Below are 17104 nucleotides of genomic sequence, written 5' to 3'. Positions count from 1 at the left end.
GTATGAGTGCTAAACTTTCAGCTCCTACATGCAGTATTTGGTGAATCAGAAATGTCCTTTTGTTTATAGTCTTCCATTTTTTCTTGCGTTTTTGTGGCATTTTGCATTTCTAGGACATTGAACCTTTGAGCCTTAACTTTGGCTGACTAGGCACCTAAAACTTTTCTTTTTAGATTCGCAGAAAGAGTTCTGCAGCATTCAAACTGTTCTTGAAAATGTTTGAGCTGGTTACTTTATAGCCAAATCCCCCAGGCGCAGAAAAATTCAAAACAATACGAATAAGATTATTATGTTTTGGAGTTTTGGTCAAGTCAAGAGAAATGAAGTGAAAGGGTGGTGGGGTTATGTCGCCATGATCGTCGAGCTCACTCCAACACCACTTTCATAACTTGTCTTAATTTTTCTCTATGCTTGGAGATGCGTAAAGTATCCAAATAAGTTTGGAAATTCCCATTTTCCAATAAGTCTAAAGGGCAAATTTCATTAACAATATATACGATATGAAGTAACTCCTACCTTGCGTCATAAGGATATGGCAAGTCACTGCCATGACCTGGCTAATGAATATTAATGAAGCAGATCGCAATTTGCAACTCTTTGTGGGGTTTTTTAAGTGCAAGATCAGCTTATGGGCCCCTGAAGCATCTTCCCTGAAGTGATTTGGTATGGTGTAAATACTTTCTTCAAACATTCCAAACGCAAATGTTTTCAGGGATGTTAGTTTAAGTAATATGAGACCTGTCGTCTCACCACCATTCTCTAAAAAGTGCTGTTACCATCTGTCTGGATCTGTGCTTTTTGCTCCACATATTTAGATGGTCTATTGTGAATCCACATTTTCTACTTATTCTCTTTCATATTCTACTCACAGATTCATTACATATTCCTTTTACCAATTGTGGACTCTTTCTACTAATCCCAGAAAATCTTCCAAGATCACTTGATGCTCAACAGCACTGGAGATGGGAGGTTGTTATGATTCAACACCAATATCCAGCGGTGCTGGAAAATATTTCAGAGTGGGGATGCTGCCATCGATGTTACATCATTAAAGTCATAGGGATTGTGAACAATTCAAGCGTCACACAATTAAAAAGTATAGCACATTTGTCAAGCTCATTCAGTAGGAGATTGATAAAGGTGTGGGGCCTTATTTATGAGGCCTTGTGTCACTTTTACACAGCCGGTGCATCACTTTTTGTGACGCACCAGTGGCGTAAAAAATGGGCCATGTTGTGCCATATTTACAAAGTGACGCATGTAGACAGATGCGTCACATTGTAAACCCCTGCACCACATTATACCTGCGCTAGGTATAATGTATGCAGGGTGGGCAATCTCCTGCAAAAAGCCTCGTAGATGTGGCACATTGAAATATATGAGATTTCAGTGCACTACTTCTAGGGTGCCATTGTGTAAATATCTTATGCCTGCTTGACAGCAGGCGTAAAACTGATGCAGGCCCTTCATGAAAGGACACATTGCTGGAGTTGTGTCTGTTTTCAGACACACCCCAGCAATGCGTCACTTTTCCATCTAAAGATACTGATGCATCTGTAACTCCTTGCGACATGATGCGTCATACAGTAAATATGACGCATCCATCATGTCGCAAGGAGGGTGCACTGAGAAGTGACGCATCGCTGTTTTCACGCAGCCATGCATCACTTCTCATAAATAAGGCCTGTGGTATGTAGCCAATGGTGCATTTTAAAGCGCACAGTTGCAGGGTCATTATCAAAGCATGGTGTGGTAGTGCACTGTCATTTACAGACAGCACATTTTCTATTGTAATGGACACAAAATTAAAACTGATGTGCAGGTTTTCTGATAAAACTATATAATGCACATACAATAATGCATGAAAATCGTTTTTTTAACAAACATTTATCATTGGCATATCGATCAGTGTCTTGACTTGATCTTATTAAAAATCTTTGTTTCCATCACGATTCAGCATGACGAAAACTGTGCTTCATATATACTTTGCTGAGTGCTGATGTACTTTAAAATACTTGTATAGTTAATTTACAGGCATTTAAATGTTATGTGTTAGAAAAAATCTAAAATTCGTTACCGTTTTCTATCAAACTCCCTGTACCCCTGCAAGATGGTCAAGTAGTTCACTTTACAAAAACCTATAACTTTGCAGTCAAATGTGCCAAGATAAAAATCAAAGTTGAAGGCATCTTTATTGCTCATTTACCTTCTGAACTCCAGCATGGTTATTGTGGGAGAGCTGCAGCAGATCCCACACCCCTACATCCCCTCTGTATACCAGTGATTGAATGATTGTGGGTATTGTTCTCTGCATATGAGGTGCATGTTGGTGGAATGCCTAGGGCGGAGATTGTTTGTGTATTCTTTTTTAAATCCAAGTTTGTTTAGACTTCTTCTGCTAGAGCTCTGCTAAGAGAAGTGATGATTAGTAATTTATGATTTCTTTAAGATTACCCTTGAATTGTAGATGGGCGAGCCACGCGAAGCGTCACCCAGGCGTGATCCAAATGTCTGACTCTGACCCGACACTTGTCCCACAGGTACTGGAGAAGCCAAAAAGATCTGAGCGAAGCGAACGAGCATTCCCCCTCTCTCTTCCTGATGTATGTTTTAGAAGACAAAATCTGCTAACATGTACGAAAGTTGAGTGCAATAGGTGAGCAAAGGATGTAACTCTACGGTGGCTAAAATGCACAATGTCCAACCAGGAAACCTGGTCTCAAATCCTGGCTTCCCCACTTGACCAAATTATGTGATCCAAGGCATGTCACATTATTTTACTATGTTTCATTTTCTTTAACCTACTAATTTGACAATAAATTGAAGTAATTCAGTTTGTGAACTGCAGCATCTTAAAAACCTTACTTGTATATGGTCAAAATAAAATAATATTCCTTCACATGAAAGAACAATATAGTCCATATGCAGAGAACATGACAAGCAGGCACATTGTGGGTACCTCGGGCAACATCGTCAGGGGTTGTGGGTTTTCTTCAATGTATCATGTTTAAAATGTCACTCAATGCAGTGCTATAATAGCATGTAGCTAGTTGAGACTCTCAGAAATATTGAAAAATACAATATTTTCATTTTAAAATGTATTTACACTCTTTTTTCATGATATGTGTTGTCTGATATACATGCTGAATCGTTTAATTTTAGAACTTGTGTTTTAGCTCCTAGAGTCACCCCAGGCACCTATTTTGGTTTGACTTCCTCTTTTAATTTTCTGTCTTGCCCAACTCTGCTTTCAAATGTGACGTTCATTTTGTGTCTTGTTCCTAAAAACTGGAATGCAAATCCTCCTTTATCAAGGGACCACAAGGTACTCATTTAGGGCCTCATTATTAGTGCCTTGGTCTGGTATTCCATTCCCAGGATTTGCCGATTTGGGAACACCAGGAATTCTGGAGGGGATGGGGGGAAGCGGAATAAAAGCTGCAACCTCAGGGTACTCTTGGAAATGAAAAATTAAAGGGAGCATTTCTCTGAAAAAATGTCTTGCCCAAGAAACACATCCCATCTACAGAATTACTGTAGATCTCTCAATTAGGGTTGGTCAAGGATGAGAAACATCAGAATTACAGAGGTAGTTATAATAAGAACCTTAGACTACAGCAACTGAATATCTGCAAAAACTATCCTGCGAAAATCTACATGTGCCTGTGGCGCCATTGATGTTTTTGCACCTGACCTCAGTGGACAGTTACCTCTAAAACTATAGGCACCTCAAAATCAGAGCGCACATCATAAGCATCAACACATGTATTGTTTTGGAACCGTATGACAAATTATTGAAATTAGGCTTAGACTGAGCATTTCATTTGGCACAATATTTCCATTGGATTTTCTTTGATGAGAAAACCTTAAGTAACTGACAGGCCCCTCAAATGCTCAACATGGATTTGCATACATTCAAGATCATACCTGCTGAATCTGACCTCTTTTCGCTCTTCTTTTGAGGCCTGGCTGGCACTGTATCTCCGGGTCGGCCCGGGAGTCCCGCCCTCAGCAGTTAATTTCTCCTCAAATGCCTGTATTTTAACTTGAAGCTTTTCTTCCTCCGCATTTCCGCTGATGGGGTATTTGAATTCTTCCATCTCTGAAGGAGATTCTAAAATAGTGCCATTTTCTGTTCTATGAAAAAGAAGGTGATTAGTTAAAGACAAACCTTCTATTGAATCAATGTCTAGTCTTTATATTCCTCTATCTTTTAGCCTATTCAATTTTTCATTCCAGAAACAATCTGAAAATTGAAGACAAATGTTCCCCACATCTAAAATTGTAAAACACATAATAAAGGCTATATAATATCAAATATAGTAGCATTTCTTTAGAGAAACAGAACAAACATATAGCACACGCCAAATAAATAAATTACCTATATCGAGTAATTTTGCCATCGATAGTTCCACTGCTGTAAAATGACACAAATGGATTCGAAAACTAAAGCCGATTCTACAGTACGGAATAATGCAGCGTTGTTTATGCACTCACTTGAGCAGCAATACATAAAGAGAATGGACAGGTAGAAAAGACACTCTGAACCACAAAAATATCAAGTACTGACAAAGTCAGAAAGTCTGGCTTTGCATATAGATGAAAATCCTCCTTTGCACATTGGTAAGTTTGTGTGTGTGTGATGAGGTAGGTGTGGGGTGGGGGAAGCAGTTAAATGTGAGAATGAGTCACTGGTTAGATGGATAAGAATGCCTAGATGAATGAATGAGAGAGCTAGTGACTGCATGAATGAAGTAATAATAAGTGTGTAAGAGCATGGATGGATGGATAAAATAGAAGTTGATTGGATGATAACAGTGCTGGAAATCCATGGGATCCATCTGGATCCGGTAGCTATTACTGAGCTGGATCTGGAATCTGGCCAGCTCCACTAAAATGTGCATTGACCTGCATGCACTGTGAGAGGGAGGTCTCTTAATTTTACTTCCAGCTAGGCCCAACATAACTGCTTCAATTAAAGGGTCATCAGCACTCCTTTTATTCAAATCTTCTTCTGGTTGGGGACTAGTTGAAGCTTTAACACCTTCATGTCCAGAAACAATGACAATCATTTTGTCACTTTACAGGTACTTAAGAGATATGTTATTATTTGGGAACATGTTTTGAGTTTTCTATGATTTGAATAAATTCGATATGTATGCAGTGTAAGAATATTAGGTAAACCTATATTTTGGAAGCAGGTTTTGAGTTTTATAAGCTTTGCATAAACATTATGCATGCCCTGTGGTGCAAAAATGAAATATAGCAAAGTGAAATAAAATGGGCTGACAAGGTTAGGAAAACTTTGGTAAAGGTTTGTAGGGATATGGAAATTAAGATATGCCCACAGGATTTACAATTTGAGATTACAAAGAGTGAGATTCGGGTAATAGGCACAGAATTATCCCGAGATTATGACAAACAGTATTTATGGGGAAACAAATCAGTTTATTTTATGTCTAGTTCACGGCAAAAGGAAGTTGTATACCCGTATGTGGATGCATCACCCAATCGCAGTTTAAGAAGAGAAGTGTTAAGGATGGGAGTCCGAATTAACCACTGCTATATTAATGGAAAGGTAAAAATAGCCATGATTGATCATGAGGGGAATTGCATGGTTTAAGTACTAAATGCGATATATTGCACTTTTTATTGGATTGCTTTAAAGTACTGACTGCACTGAAAATGTTTTTATGCCCAATCCTTTAAAATATGGAAGTAGAATCCATGTACAAGCTATGGAACCTTTAAATGAAATTAGATTCTTGGATATAGCATGCGCCATAGGCAGCTTATTGATTGCTACTGAAAAAGGTTTTCATTTTTGGAAACAGAATGTAAAGTTTAGGTAATCTATGAGGATTGTATTAATAGTGTGTGACGGTATGATGAAGACATGAAGATGGGGTATATTTTAAGGTAGCTTGATCTTTCTAAGTTTTCATACAATTAATTAATCTTTAGATAGTTTAATTGGTCGTTTTAAGTAATGCAATTATAAACATTGATATGGTTGTATATGATATGTGTTTAAGGGCCAAGTGGTCTAAATAAACATCACCTTGACTGACTCACGTTAGGCATGTCAGATAACCATTTATTTAATACTTTGTCTTTAAAACTGCAAAAAATACTTTGTCTTTAAAACTGTAAAAAAAAAACAATTTCGCAAACTTAGAATAACAAAACACTGACAACAAAACAGTAAGGGGCAGATTTACAAGCCCCTTGCGAGACATTTACGCCGCCGTTGCGTCACTTCTGTGACGCAGCGGCGGCGTAAACCATGCACCATGTTGCGCCTTATTTACAACGTGACGCATCTAGGGAGATGCGTCACGTTGTAAAGCCCTGCGCTACATTAAACCTGAGTCAGGTTTAATGTATGCAGGGTGGGCGTTCTGCCGGAAAAAGCCTCGGAAAAGTGACGCAGTGAAATCCACAAGATTTCACTGAGCCACTTTTCCGACGCTGCTGCGTCAAAACCCTGCGCCTGCTTGAAGCAGGCGTAAGGCATGACGCAGCATGTTCGGTATGGGCAGCCCCTGAGCATTGCTGGAGTTGCGTCGTGCTTGCGACACGACTCCAGCAATGCGCCGCCCTTATGCCATCAGATGCGTCACGCATCTGTTTATCCTTGCGCCATGATGCGCTGCATTGTAAATGCAGCGCATCTGTGGTGGCGCAAGGGTAAACTTGCGTGAAGCATCTTTCCTGGCGCATCCCTGCTGATTTGCAGGGATGCGCCAGGAAACATAAATCTGCCCCTAAGTTTCTAAACGTATCCTTTGCTGTTTGCATGTAGCTCCTTGATGCCACCCACTGGAAAAATGCTAATCTGTGACCTAATTACAACATGCTGTACATTGCAGCAGGCCATTAACCCCAAAGTCGATTTCATGATGAGTCGAAGCTGTGACTAGAATTCATATGGATCTTTGCAGGCAATTATAACATGTAACTTGCTGGGTACATACACATGTCTGTAGCAAATGCCTATTTAAAATGCAGCCTGTTTGCATCAGAGCAGATTTATTATCATATGTGTCCGAGCTGCCATTTTCTTTGTGGCAGAGTTGTAAAAAACATAAGGGGCACATTTACGAGCCTCTTTGTGTCATGCTTGCACCACGCAACAGAGTGCAAGAGTGACACAAATATAAAGTGAGATTTCTGAAGCCATGAAAGGCCACCTTTCGTGGCCCAGAGTTGCTTCATACATCTCAAGTAATGCAACGCTACGTTGCATTACTGTGAGCCAGGGAGGCATTTCCATGGGCATTGCGTGGGTGTTCTCATGCAGCATCCATGGATTTTGATGCATTCCCAGATCTACCAGAAGTGGTAGAAAAGGGAATGTGCCAAAACCCTACGCCTCCCCAGTTGAGGCATAACGAGGAGAAATATGTTTATTTATCCTCGTTTTCTCCTCTTTCTATGTGTGCTGCATTCTGCTGCACACATAGAAATATGAAAACGCCTCAGGGGAATATTTATGTGTAGGAAGTTGCCCCCATGATGCCACCTCCTCTCTGAGGCCAGCCCTTCACCTCAAATTTGAGGGTTCCCACAGTCGATTTTTTACCAGATCTAGCCCTGATGGAAGGCTGTATGAACAAGTGAGTGCATATCTGTGTTAATCAGTGACTAAGGGCATGGATGAATGCTGGCAGGATACACCAATTTTACAGATTGCGGATGCAGGCACCAGAAGTGATATTGTAAGAAAAGTGCAAAGACTTACAACCATTGTGCCACTGAAAACATTACACCAGGGGTGAAAACAATCATGCCCTGACTGCACAGAACAGTGGTCTCCAACCTACTATGTAATAGGAGCTACTTATGTACAATAAAAATCCTCCTGACTTAGTAATATTATTAGAGCTTCAATAGAAGCCACAATAGACAACATTACATTAGTGGTAACCATATGCAAGATTACTAGCAGTGATTATCTCCGTGAATCAGTCGCGGGTGCCAGCAGTTAAAAACGCTTTGTCAATGTAGAATGCCTCTACAAATGGTAATAGATAACAGCCATATCTGCAGTGCCAGTACCACCAAGTTAATATTATTGGTACAACCTCCCCAATTTCAATCACTCAAAAACGACCTTTAAACATATTTTGGAAATTCAACTATTTTTCTCCAAACATTAGCTTATGAATTCTGAAAATTCACACATTTCTGTTTCGAATATACCGTTTTCCATTTTTGGTATTCCTATATTGATTCAACCATGCTAAAGCTTCTAATTTAGTTCACTGGGCTATACACAGGAGGGCTACTTACAGGTAGCTGGAGCGCCACCAGTAGCTCACAAACTACTTCTTGGTGACGCCTGGCACAGAATTACCAAGAACTACCACCCTTTAACTGTTGCACTTATTACACAATGGATAGGTACCACTGTGATAAAAGCGGCTACAGAAGTCAAGAACTACCAGCATTAAGCATGGTAAGATTCAACCCATCACTCCATATGGCTTAGTGCAGTCTCACATTTGCACAACCACTCATTAATCTGAAATGCATATTCAAGTCAATACTGAGTAATCCCAATGACTGTTTTGATTAGCCCAGTGCTCAAATACCCTGGCACATTTTCAATTTGCCGTTTCAATTTGTAACCCTTGTAGCATTTCCAGATTTGCACCATCATTTATTAATCCACTGTGCATGTTCGGATTTGCTCCAATGATTAAAAAATCACAATACATAGTCAGATGTGCGCCATCACTCAGTAATTATTGACATGTACATATCTGTATCTTCACTTAGAATTTTTCAGTACATGCACAGATTGCACCATCTCTGAGTTCATACTGATGTTTGCATAGTCAAAATCTAGATTGCCTGCCCACATTTTCACCATCATTCAGAAATCCTGATTCCAAGTCAGATTTAGACTATCAGTCCTTTATATTTAGTATGTTTTCAGATTTGTAGAATTATTCCATATTCCATGCTGCATGATCATATTTGTTACATCACTCGGTAATTTCCCATGCATTTTCATATTTGCCACATGCCACTCTATAATTCTTCCTACGTGTACTTGTGCAATTACTCATTAATTCTAAAACCATATCCGTGTTTGACCGTTCACTAGGCCTGGGCGTAGTTCGCGAAGTAGCACTTCGCGAAGCTACAAAAAGTGAAGTTCGCACTACGCGAGCTACGCGTAGCACTTCGCGAACTACGTAGTACCTTGTTCGCACTGTGCCAGATGTCGTTTTCAATGATTGTACAGTGCGGACAAGCAACCGGCACTGTGCAATCATTGATAATGGCATCTTGCACAGTGCGAGCTGTAGTTTTCTGCTGCTCGAGTAGATTTTTACTCGAGCTTCAGCTTTCTCAACGCGAACTGGTAGTTTCTCATCGCGAGCGGTCGCGAGCATAAGCGACCACTCGCAATGAGAAACCTGACCTCCTCGCGTTGGGAATCTCGCCGGGAGGTTTATTTTACATGCTCGCGATCGCCAACTTGAAGTTGCTGATCGCGAACAAGAAAAAAGTCTCGCCGGGATGTCATTTTGCTTGCTCGCGGTCGCCAACTTGACGTTGAGGACCGCGAGCAAGCAAAAAATGACCGCAGCACAACGCAACACTACGCGTGTTCGCACTGTGCTACGTGCAGTTCGCGTAGTGCGAAGTAGCTCGAACTTCGCAAACTACGCGAGCGTAGCGTAGTGCTTTGCCCAGGCTTACCGTTCACTCCATAATCCTTAGGGGTAGTTGTACAAACATTTTGCGCTGGGTTAGTGTCACAAAAGTGATGTTAACCAGCACAAACTGTTTTTTTCCTAATTTACTTTCCAGTGCAAAACTTGTTTAGTTTGGTGATCCTATACAACCATCCATGCCTTTTGAAACAAAACCTTATCAACAAACAATAGTAGCCAGTGTTTAGCACCAAAAGTTAACGCCATTTGAAAGGAGGCGTTAAAAGGTGAAACATTGTTATTTCTCCTTTCTTTTCTGACTTTGCATGTGTGCTGTACTCTGCAGCACACATACAAAGTAGGAAACGTTTTAAAGTGTGTCTACGCAAAGTATTTTGTACTGGAAGGGTACCCTTCCAGTACAAAACCTATAGTAGACTCAGGCACGCACCCTAGCACCATGGTGATAAGGTGTGTGCCTGGTGCATGGCAGCTAAAATCTGCGCTGGAGCTAGGGAGAGGAGAGGAGAGAGCCATATCTCTGTAAATATGGCGCTCTCCTGCACCCTCCCTGTCGCGCAATGCAGCGTCATTTTTGGCTGCTGCGCTGCTTTCTGTGACTGTTTTGAAAACTTGGGCCAAAGTGTGTTTTCGGTTTTGCATCATCACTTACTAATCACTCAGTAAATCAGTAATTCAATGTTCCCCAAAATAATCTTAACTCTGTTCCATGTTTAGTTTGATACGCAGATGACCGACAGCACTTACCATGCAGGGTATCCAAAAATAACAGGATCATGAAAAGTTGAAATCATCTGTGTAGAAGAAAATGTAAACTGCAATTTAAAAAAACATAAATATGTAAATAAGGTTTATGAGATGGGGAAAGATCCCCTGCATGGGTCTGGTGAACATTCACTCCCGCTCTAGACCCAGGCACAGCAACCTGTAACCTGTTTACCACTCCCTCAACACACACGGCAATAATGCATGTGTGCTGGAAATGTTTGTATGACACTGATTGCTACTCAGGGCTGTGGTCTGTGGTCAGAAGGGACACCATGTGCCCTCCTTGGAAGGAGCGTGAATACTGTCAGTTTACCAGGCTCCAGAGGATTGACGGTGGAGGCCATGGTGAAAAGGGTGATGTGATGGAGACTAGCTAGAGGGCCTGGAGGGTCCAGGAATGAGCTGGCAGTAGAACAATGATGCCTGAATAGGCTCCTCTGACCTGCTAGAACCCTAATTTTCATAAAATAGCCCTTTAACTAGAAATCATTGCAGCCACGGAGTACTTAACTTGGGAAAATTATTTGAAATACCCTTGCCACTGAGTATCTTCTGAACAGACTGACAGCAGGTCTCTATCCAGCTTTACATCAACCATTTCACTAAGTATAGGTTACACAACTGTCGTCTTTTAATCGGCTTCTATATCACCCCAGCAAGTACAGAAAACAGGAGTTCACACATGGGGCCGGATTCACAAAGGGCCTCCGCACTCGTGTCGCAGGCCCCACAATCGTGGGGGAGACTCCGCACTCGGGACAAAATCTCCCCCATGAGAATTCTCATGCAGAGATTCCACCCCAAGTGCAGAGACTCGCCCACGACTGATGCGGCTCCGCCACGAGTGCGGAGGCCCTATGTCAATCAGGTCCATGGTCTATTCAGGGATACTTGTGGTGCAGAGACCTTCCAACAGAGAAACATATGTTTGTACTCTGCTCGACCCTCCACCCCTTTTCTGGGGCCATCTTCGGTAACATGTTGGCTTGTTTTGGCCTCCTGATATATTTTCACTCTTTGAGGCGCATGTGGGGGGCAGACATCTGAAATCAAGGATTATTGTGTATTTCAGGCATGGTTGATGATTGATTGATGATTGCCATTGGCTGGAAAAGTACACATACTCCTTTAGTATGGCTTGGATCCTGGTCATCCTGGAAATAGACGACTTTGAAAAAACATTGCCACTTATACAATCAACTCTCTAACTTCAGAGAATATAGGGGTGTTGAGGTTTATAAATGTATATTTTGAAAAGTCGATTCTGGGATAGAAGGGTACTTTTTACGTTGTATGTATGTCTTTGATAATTTTCTTTCCCTTATATATTTCATGTAAGGCTGTCAGACATGAATATAATAATAAGACATGGAAAATATTCTAAATGCTATGATCTTCGTTCGGGGCAACAAATCTGCTGCCTGGCTATATGGCAAGGGTAATTACCAGGTACTGTAATTCTCTAAGCATTGCCTCACTGTAATGATTGCCTGTCTCTGGTTGTATATAAAAAGTTGATGTATTTTCCATTTCCATTATTTCTTGCTGGTTGCCAAAGTACGCCTCTCCACAGCTTCCAAAAGGTATTTATTTAAAATGCAGGGGGTCCTTCACTCAGCAGCAGATGAGGAAATATCCCCTGCCGTGGGATAATTGTACATATCGAGAAAAAATACAACTCAACCGAGTCAGAAATATGTCGCTCAGTGCTTATTACACAATAGCACTCAGCCTCATGAGACTAGAAAATATTCGTGGCTGAGCGCAGTGATGCCAGTTGCATTTTGTGATTTGATGGAGGTTAGAAACTAAGAACATTCTTTAGATTTCTCATCCTTCATAAGGTTTTGAAATGTGAGGAAAACAGAGTAATAAAACTGATGCTCGACTTGTTTTACAAGTGAAAGCAAAATGTATCAGGAGCAGCCCGTGTAAGTAACAGCGGTGAGGCAGGAGTTAGGGGGGGTGAAGTTGACAGACAATGATGTAAAAAAAAAAAAAATACTTAAAAGGACAACCACTTGCCTTGCGCTCGCTTCATCGCTCCATCGCTGACTCGGTGTTGAGGCGAGTGCAAGCAAGTGTTTTAAAAAAATAAAAAAATTATTTTACCTCATTGTCATCTGTCGACTCCCCCCCACCCTGCCTTGCAGTTCTTACCTGTAATCGGTCCTGGTATCACTTGCAGTCTAACTGAACTAAAATCAAGTGAATAGACTTCCCTGTGATCAGTCCATTCATTCTTTCTAGATGAAGCTGATGCACAAGTAAATTAACTTAGATTAGTTTAATGTGTCAGAATTTAAGTTTTGCGTTCATAAAACATGAATTTGTGCCGCAAAACATTCATACATACCATTGCGATTCAGTATTACGACTGGGATGCCCTAAACATGCCCCTTCCTAATACCAGATCGCAAACTCATTTTATGGAATCGAAAAATGGGTTTTGTACATCTGAAAAGGCTTTTTTGAGGGCGCAAACGGCCCAATGCTGCGAATAGGGCCATTTGTGCATGCAAAAAAGCTTCCTACATGTGGCCCTATGTCCCTTGATACTCCGTCCTTGATATTCCTTTATGAGGATGTTCGGTTGTGTCGATATTCAGAATTACAATAGAAATCTATTATCAAGAGCAGGGAATCCAGGGAAGGGATGTCTTTGAAGTAGGTCAACGTGATGGCTCTGTGGACTAATGAAAAGACTACATGGATGTGTGTGGGACCCCAGACATAGGTTCAATTCATGTTGAGCCTACTTGGCATATCATCCTCTAGATGTCAATGAAAGGAGCATCTGTCAGATGGGTAATAAACCACTGTTACATAGTGCCAAAAACTCTGAGCATGAGCCTTATAGATGTATAACATCCACAAACTGAAGAACTGCTGCTTATTGAAAGTATTTTGCAAGTAAAGTTCCAAACCTGAAAAATGTTGGAGATTGACCCATACCAAATGAACGAGTAAATCCATATCCTTGAATAGAATAGGGAAGGAGCATATGGAAAATTGCTGATGATGCCTTGGTGTTTCAGCAGGTAAAATATATTTTCCGCATGGACATAAAAAAGAATAATGTTTTCATGTGTTGCTTCTGAATTTTAAAGCAATTTCCTCCAAATGTAGGATTAAACCTATGAAAGTAAATTTGTGATCTTGATTTATTCTCAAGTCCAATGAATTCAAGGATAGTGGAACATTAAAGATGAGCATTGACAAAAACTGCTATGGAAGGGAGTAGCCAGAAGAAAAATAATGACCATTACTTTGAACTCTATCCCAAGTGAAAGGGAGTCAGTGAGGATAGCAAACCCAGTACTCACTTGGTTGTTTCCCTGAGAAGATCCTAAAAACACCATGGCCAAATTGTGCCTTTAGCACTTGCATTTTCAGTGAATTTGCTCATCGATCCATCAATCCATCTCTCTGTCTTTCCTCGCTTCTCTCATCCATCCTTCTTTCTCTTCATCGCTCATCATTCCCTTCATCTATTCACAATCCTGCCCATCCACCCATCATCCACCCATCCTTCTTTCTACCCTCCCCATCCATTCTTACTTCTATCCATCTGTCCTTCTCTCCATTATTCGTAATTCTCTTCACCCAACCATCATCCTTACTTGTCATAATCATCCATAATCCTTACTTCTGTCTATCCATCATCCTTACTTCAATCCATCCTTCTTGCCATCATTTCATCTTATCCTCCATTGGTTCACAATTCCAGCGTCCCATTATCCTCCAAACCATCCTTTCATCTATCCGTCAACCTCTCTATCCTCCAACTCAGCCATCCTGCTCTCTTTTCACCCATCAATTCACTCATCTGTCCATTCACCTATCTCTCCATCCATTCCTTCCTTCTATCTTTCCTTTCATGATTTCTTGTTTTATTTGACCCCACAGTCCTTCTTCATGCTTTAATCAGCAGTATACCCCAATCTAAATTGAAATAAACATAAACTCCATTTTCAGAGGTTTTATGTCAGACAGACTGCCCAGTGGCATCCACCCCTAGAAAGCGGCTAAAGTATGGGGGTTGTGACACCTCTGACACTATGGGGATGGTAGGAATGACGATCCTTTGCTTTGTGCACAACAATATTTTTGCCTTCACTGTTTTGCTAACCAGTGGAAAAGTGCCGATGTTCCTCCTTTTAACATGATAAAATGTTACTACTCCTAATTTCTAATTGGTATATTCAACTAACATATAATTAGGGCTCCAGGTTTTATGGTATTTTTTTTAAACATTTCAATCTGTATTTATCCATGTTTATTTTTCGGACATCTTATTAGTATTCAGCCATATTTATTTTTGTTTTGAGAATAAATGAAGTCATAAAATAGTATATTTCTATATATTTAACTGATAAAAATGCTCTCACACTTTGATGCATGTGACGATTTAGCAGCCAAATGTAACATAACACTACACCTACATGTAAGTATTAGCATGATATAAACAAATATTTTAACAAATGCCTGTATTTAAGGAAATCTCATCCTGTTTTCTAACTCCACTTGCTGTCTATACGCTCAGCTGTTGGCCTGGAATTCATGGGGACATTGTTAGACTTGGCATTCTTGGTGTGTTTTTCCCTGACTTTTTGCCTCTACCTCCTGTATTGTGATGCTGGCTTAGATGTTTTGGGCACTTTGCCACTGCGAATCAGTGTTAAAGTGCAAGTCCTCCCTGTATAAATTGTTATTACAACTGGTTATTCACGATGGGCATATTTGATTTACTGGTATGCTCCTAGTAAAGTGCAGTGAGTGTACCCAAGGCCTGTAAATCAAATGCTACTAGTGGGCCTGCAGGTTTGATTGTTCCACCCACATACAATGCCCTGCAACTTTAACTCAGACATGCCACTGCAGTGTCTGCCTGCAGTTTTAAACTGCCATGTCAACCTGGCAAATGCTACCACTTGCCAGGACCTAACCATCCCTTTTCTAACTTATGAGACACCCCTCAGGTAGCACTAAGGTACCTCTATGGGCAGGGTGTAGGGTATGTGAAAGGAAGGACATTTACTGGTGTGTGTGACATGCCCTGATTTGTGTATTGACTGTTCATGGAGTGACATGGGCTGGGGCTGGGGATGTGCATTCATTGTAGACAGCCACGGGGGGGTTGAGGTGTGTCCTGCCTTTCCTGCGTGACTCTGAGCTGAGCTGACTAGGCCTTGGCTTCATTTAGATTGGTGGGAGGAGTTTTCCTTGCACTTAAATAGGGCCTGTCTCCCTTGCACAATGCTGTCTCCACCTCCCAGGAGGTTGTTCCTGCTGTTGGGAGATCGAAAAAACCTACAAGAAGCAAGAAAAACATTCTCTGACTCAGTCAGCACCGCCGCCGTGACACCACGACCTGCACTGAGGCCAGGGTCACCACTAGGGATGTACACGGTGCTCTTACCCTTGCTGATGCCTGCAGTTATCGGCCTTCCCAATGCCAGCGCTCGCACCAACTCCGTCACTGTCAGCGCCTGCATCCAGTTATCGCTGCACCAATAACTGCCAAGGTTGACTCTAGAACTCGCCGTTTTTGCTCTACCTCACGGGAACCGATGTCTCACCGCCAACACAACTGACTTCCCCAGTCCTGAATTCGACACCTCACCCCCTCACGGAGACGACACCTCGCCACCCCCATGGCAGCCAGGGAGCCGGCCTCGATCTTGGCACCGACGCCTCAGCTCCACAACACCGAACATCATCATACACTTCATTTTCCAAGGTACTGTTTCTTTGGGGGTCCATGTGACTTCTTGTCCGATGCTGCGCGCCTCGCGGTCAGCGCCGTACTTTGGATTTATTGCTGTCACAACGTTGTAATAGCCACAGGTGTAGCTATTTGTTTTCTACAACCTTTTTTTTCTATATACCAGTTTTTAAGTGCTACATTGCTACATGTATGCTGGATTTATGTCATTTTGGTCTTGTTAAGTTTAGATAAAGATGTTTTACTTTTTTCTAAACTGGTGTGATGTCAATTTGTGGTGTTATCACTGTGTTTCTGTGTGTTTTGAGAACAAATATTTTACACATTGCCTTTGGGATAAGCCTGTTTGCTCGTGCCAAGCTACCAAAGTGGTGAGCAGGGGTTATCTGAAGTGTGTATCCCACTTACCCTGACAAGAAGCAAGGGTCTCTACCTGGACAAAGATGCATACCTCTGCCAACTAGAGACCCCCAGTCCTAACAGACAGCATGGAGAGTCAATCACAAGAAGCACAATTTTATGCATCTTTCCACATACGGTCAAGAAACACACTGTTTTCCATCTCTATCTGTAAAAGTCAGCAAGAACGGGAAAACTGGGAGCCTACCATATGAGCCCCTGGAATACAGAACAAAATGCACTTAGGGCTTGAAAGTTAAAAGTCCCTCTTTTTGGCTGAAGAACCGATTGTGCCATCCACTGCAGCAGTATGAACATGGCTTCAGGCCCACCACTTTAGGCCACCTGAGGAAGTGTAAACATTTCAATATGACTTGTCAAAATAAACCCTTTTGACAAGTCAAAACCTCCTTTTAAAATATTAATAGATCACCCCTATGTAGGCCTTGTATTCCTCAAGGCAGAGAGCATGGTATTTAAAATAGGGAAGGGTGTAAAGTCATAATTATCTCTAGCG

General features: G+C 41.4%; 1 protein-coding gene across 1 annotated transcript in view; it reads right to left on the bottom strand.

The window, feature by feature from the left end:
• Positions 1-17104, bottom strand: part of VEPH1 (ventricular zone expressed PH domain containing 1) — a 1846458-nt gene that overhangs the window by 916496 nt on the left and 912858 nt on the right. Inside the window, exon 8 of the mRNA XM_085634750.1 lies at positions 3928-4137. Within this exon, the coding sequence (XP_085490876.1) occupies positions 3928-4137 (210 nt within the window). The remainder of the gene's footprint in view (positions 1-3927; positions 4138-17104) is intronic.

The sequence above is a fragment of the Triturus cristatus genome, chromosome 11 (assembly GCF_964204655.1).
Source record: "Triturus cristatus chromosome 11, aTriCri1.1, whole genome shotgun sequence".
NCBI lineage: Eukaryota > Metazoa > Chordata > Amphibia > Caudata > Salamandridae > Triturus > Triturus cristatus.
This window is presented reverse-complemented; position numbering and strand designations above follow the sequence as displayed.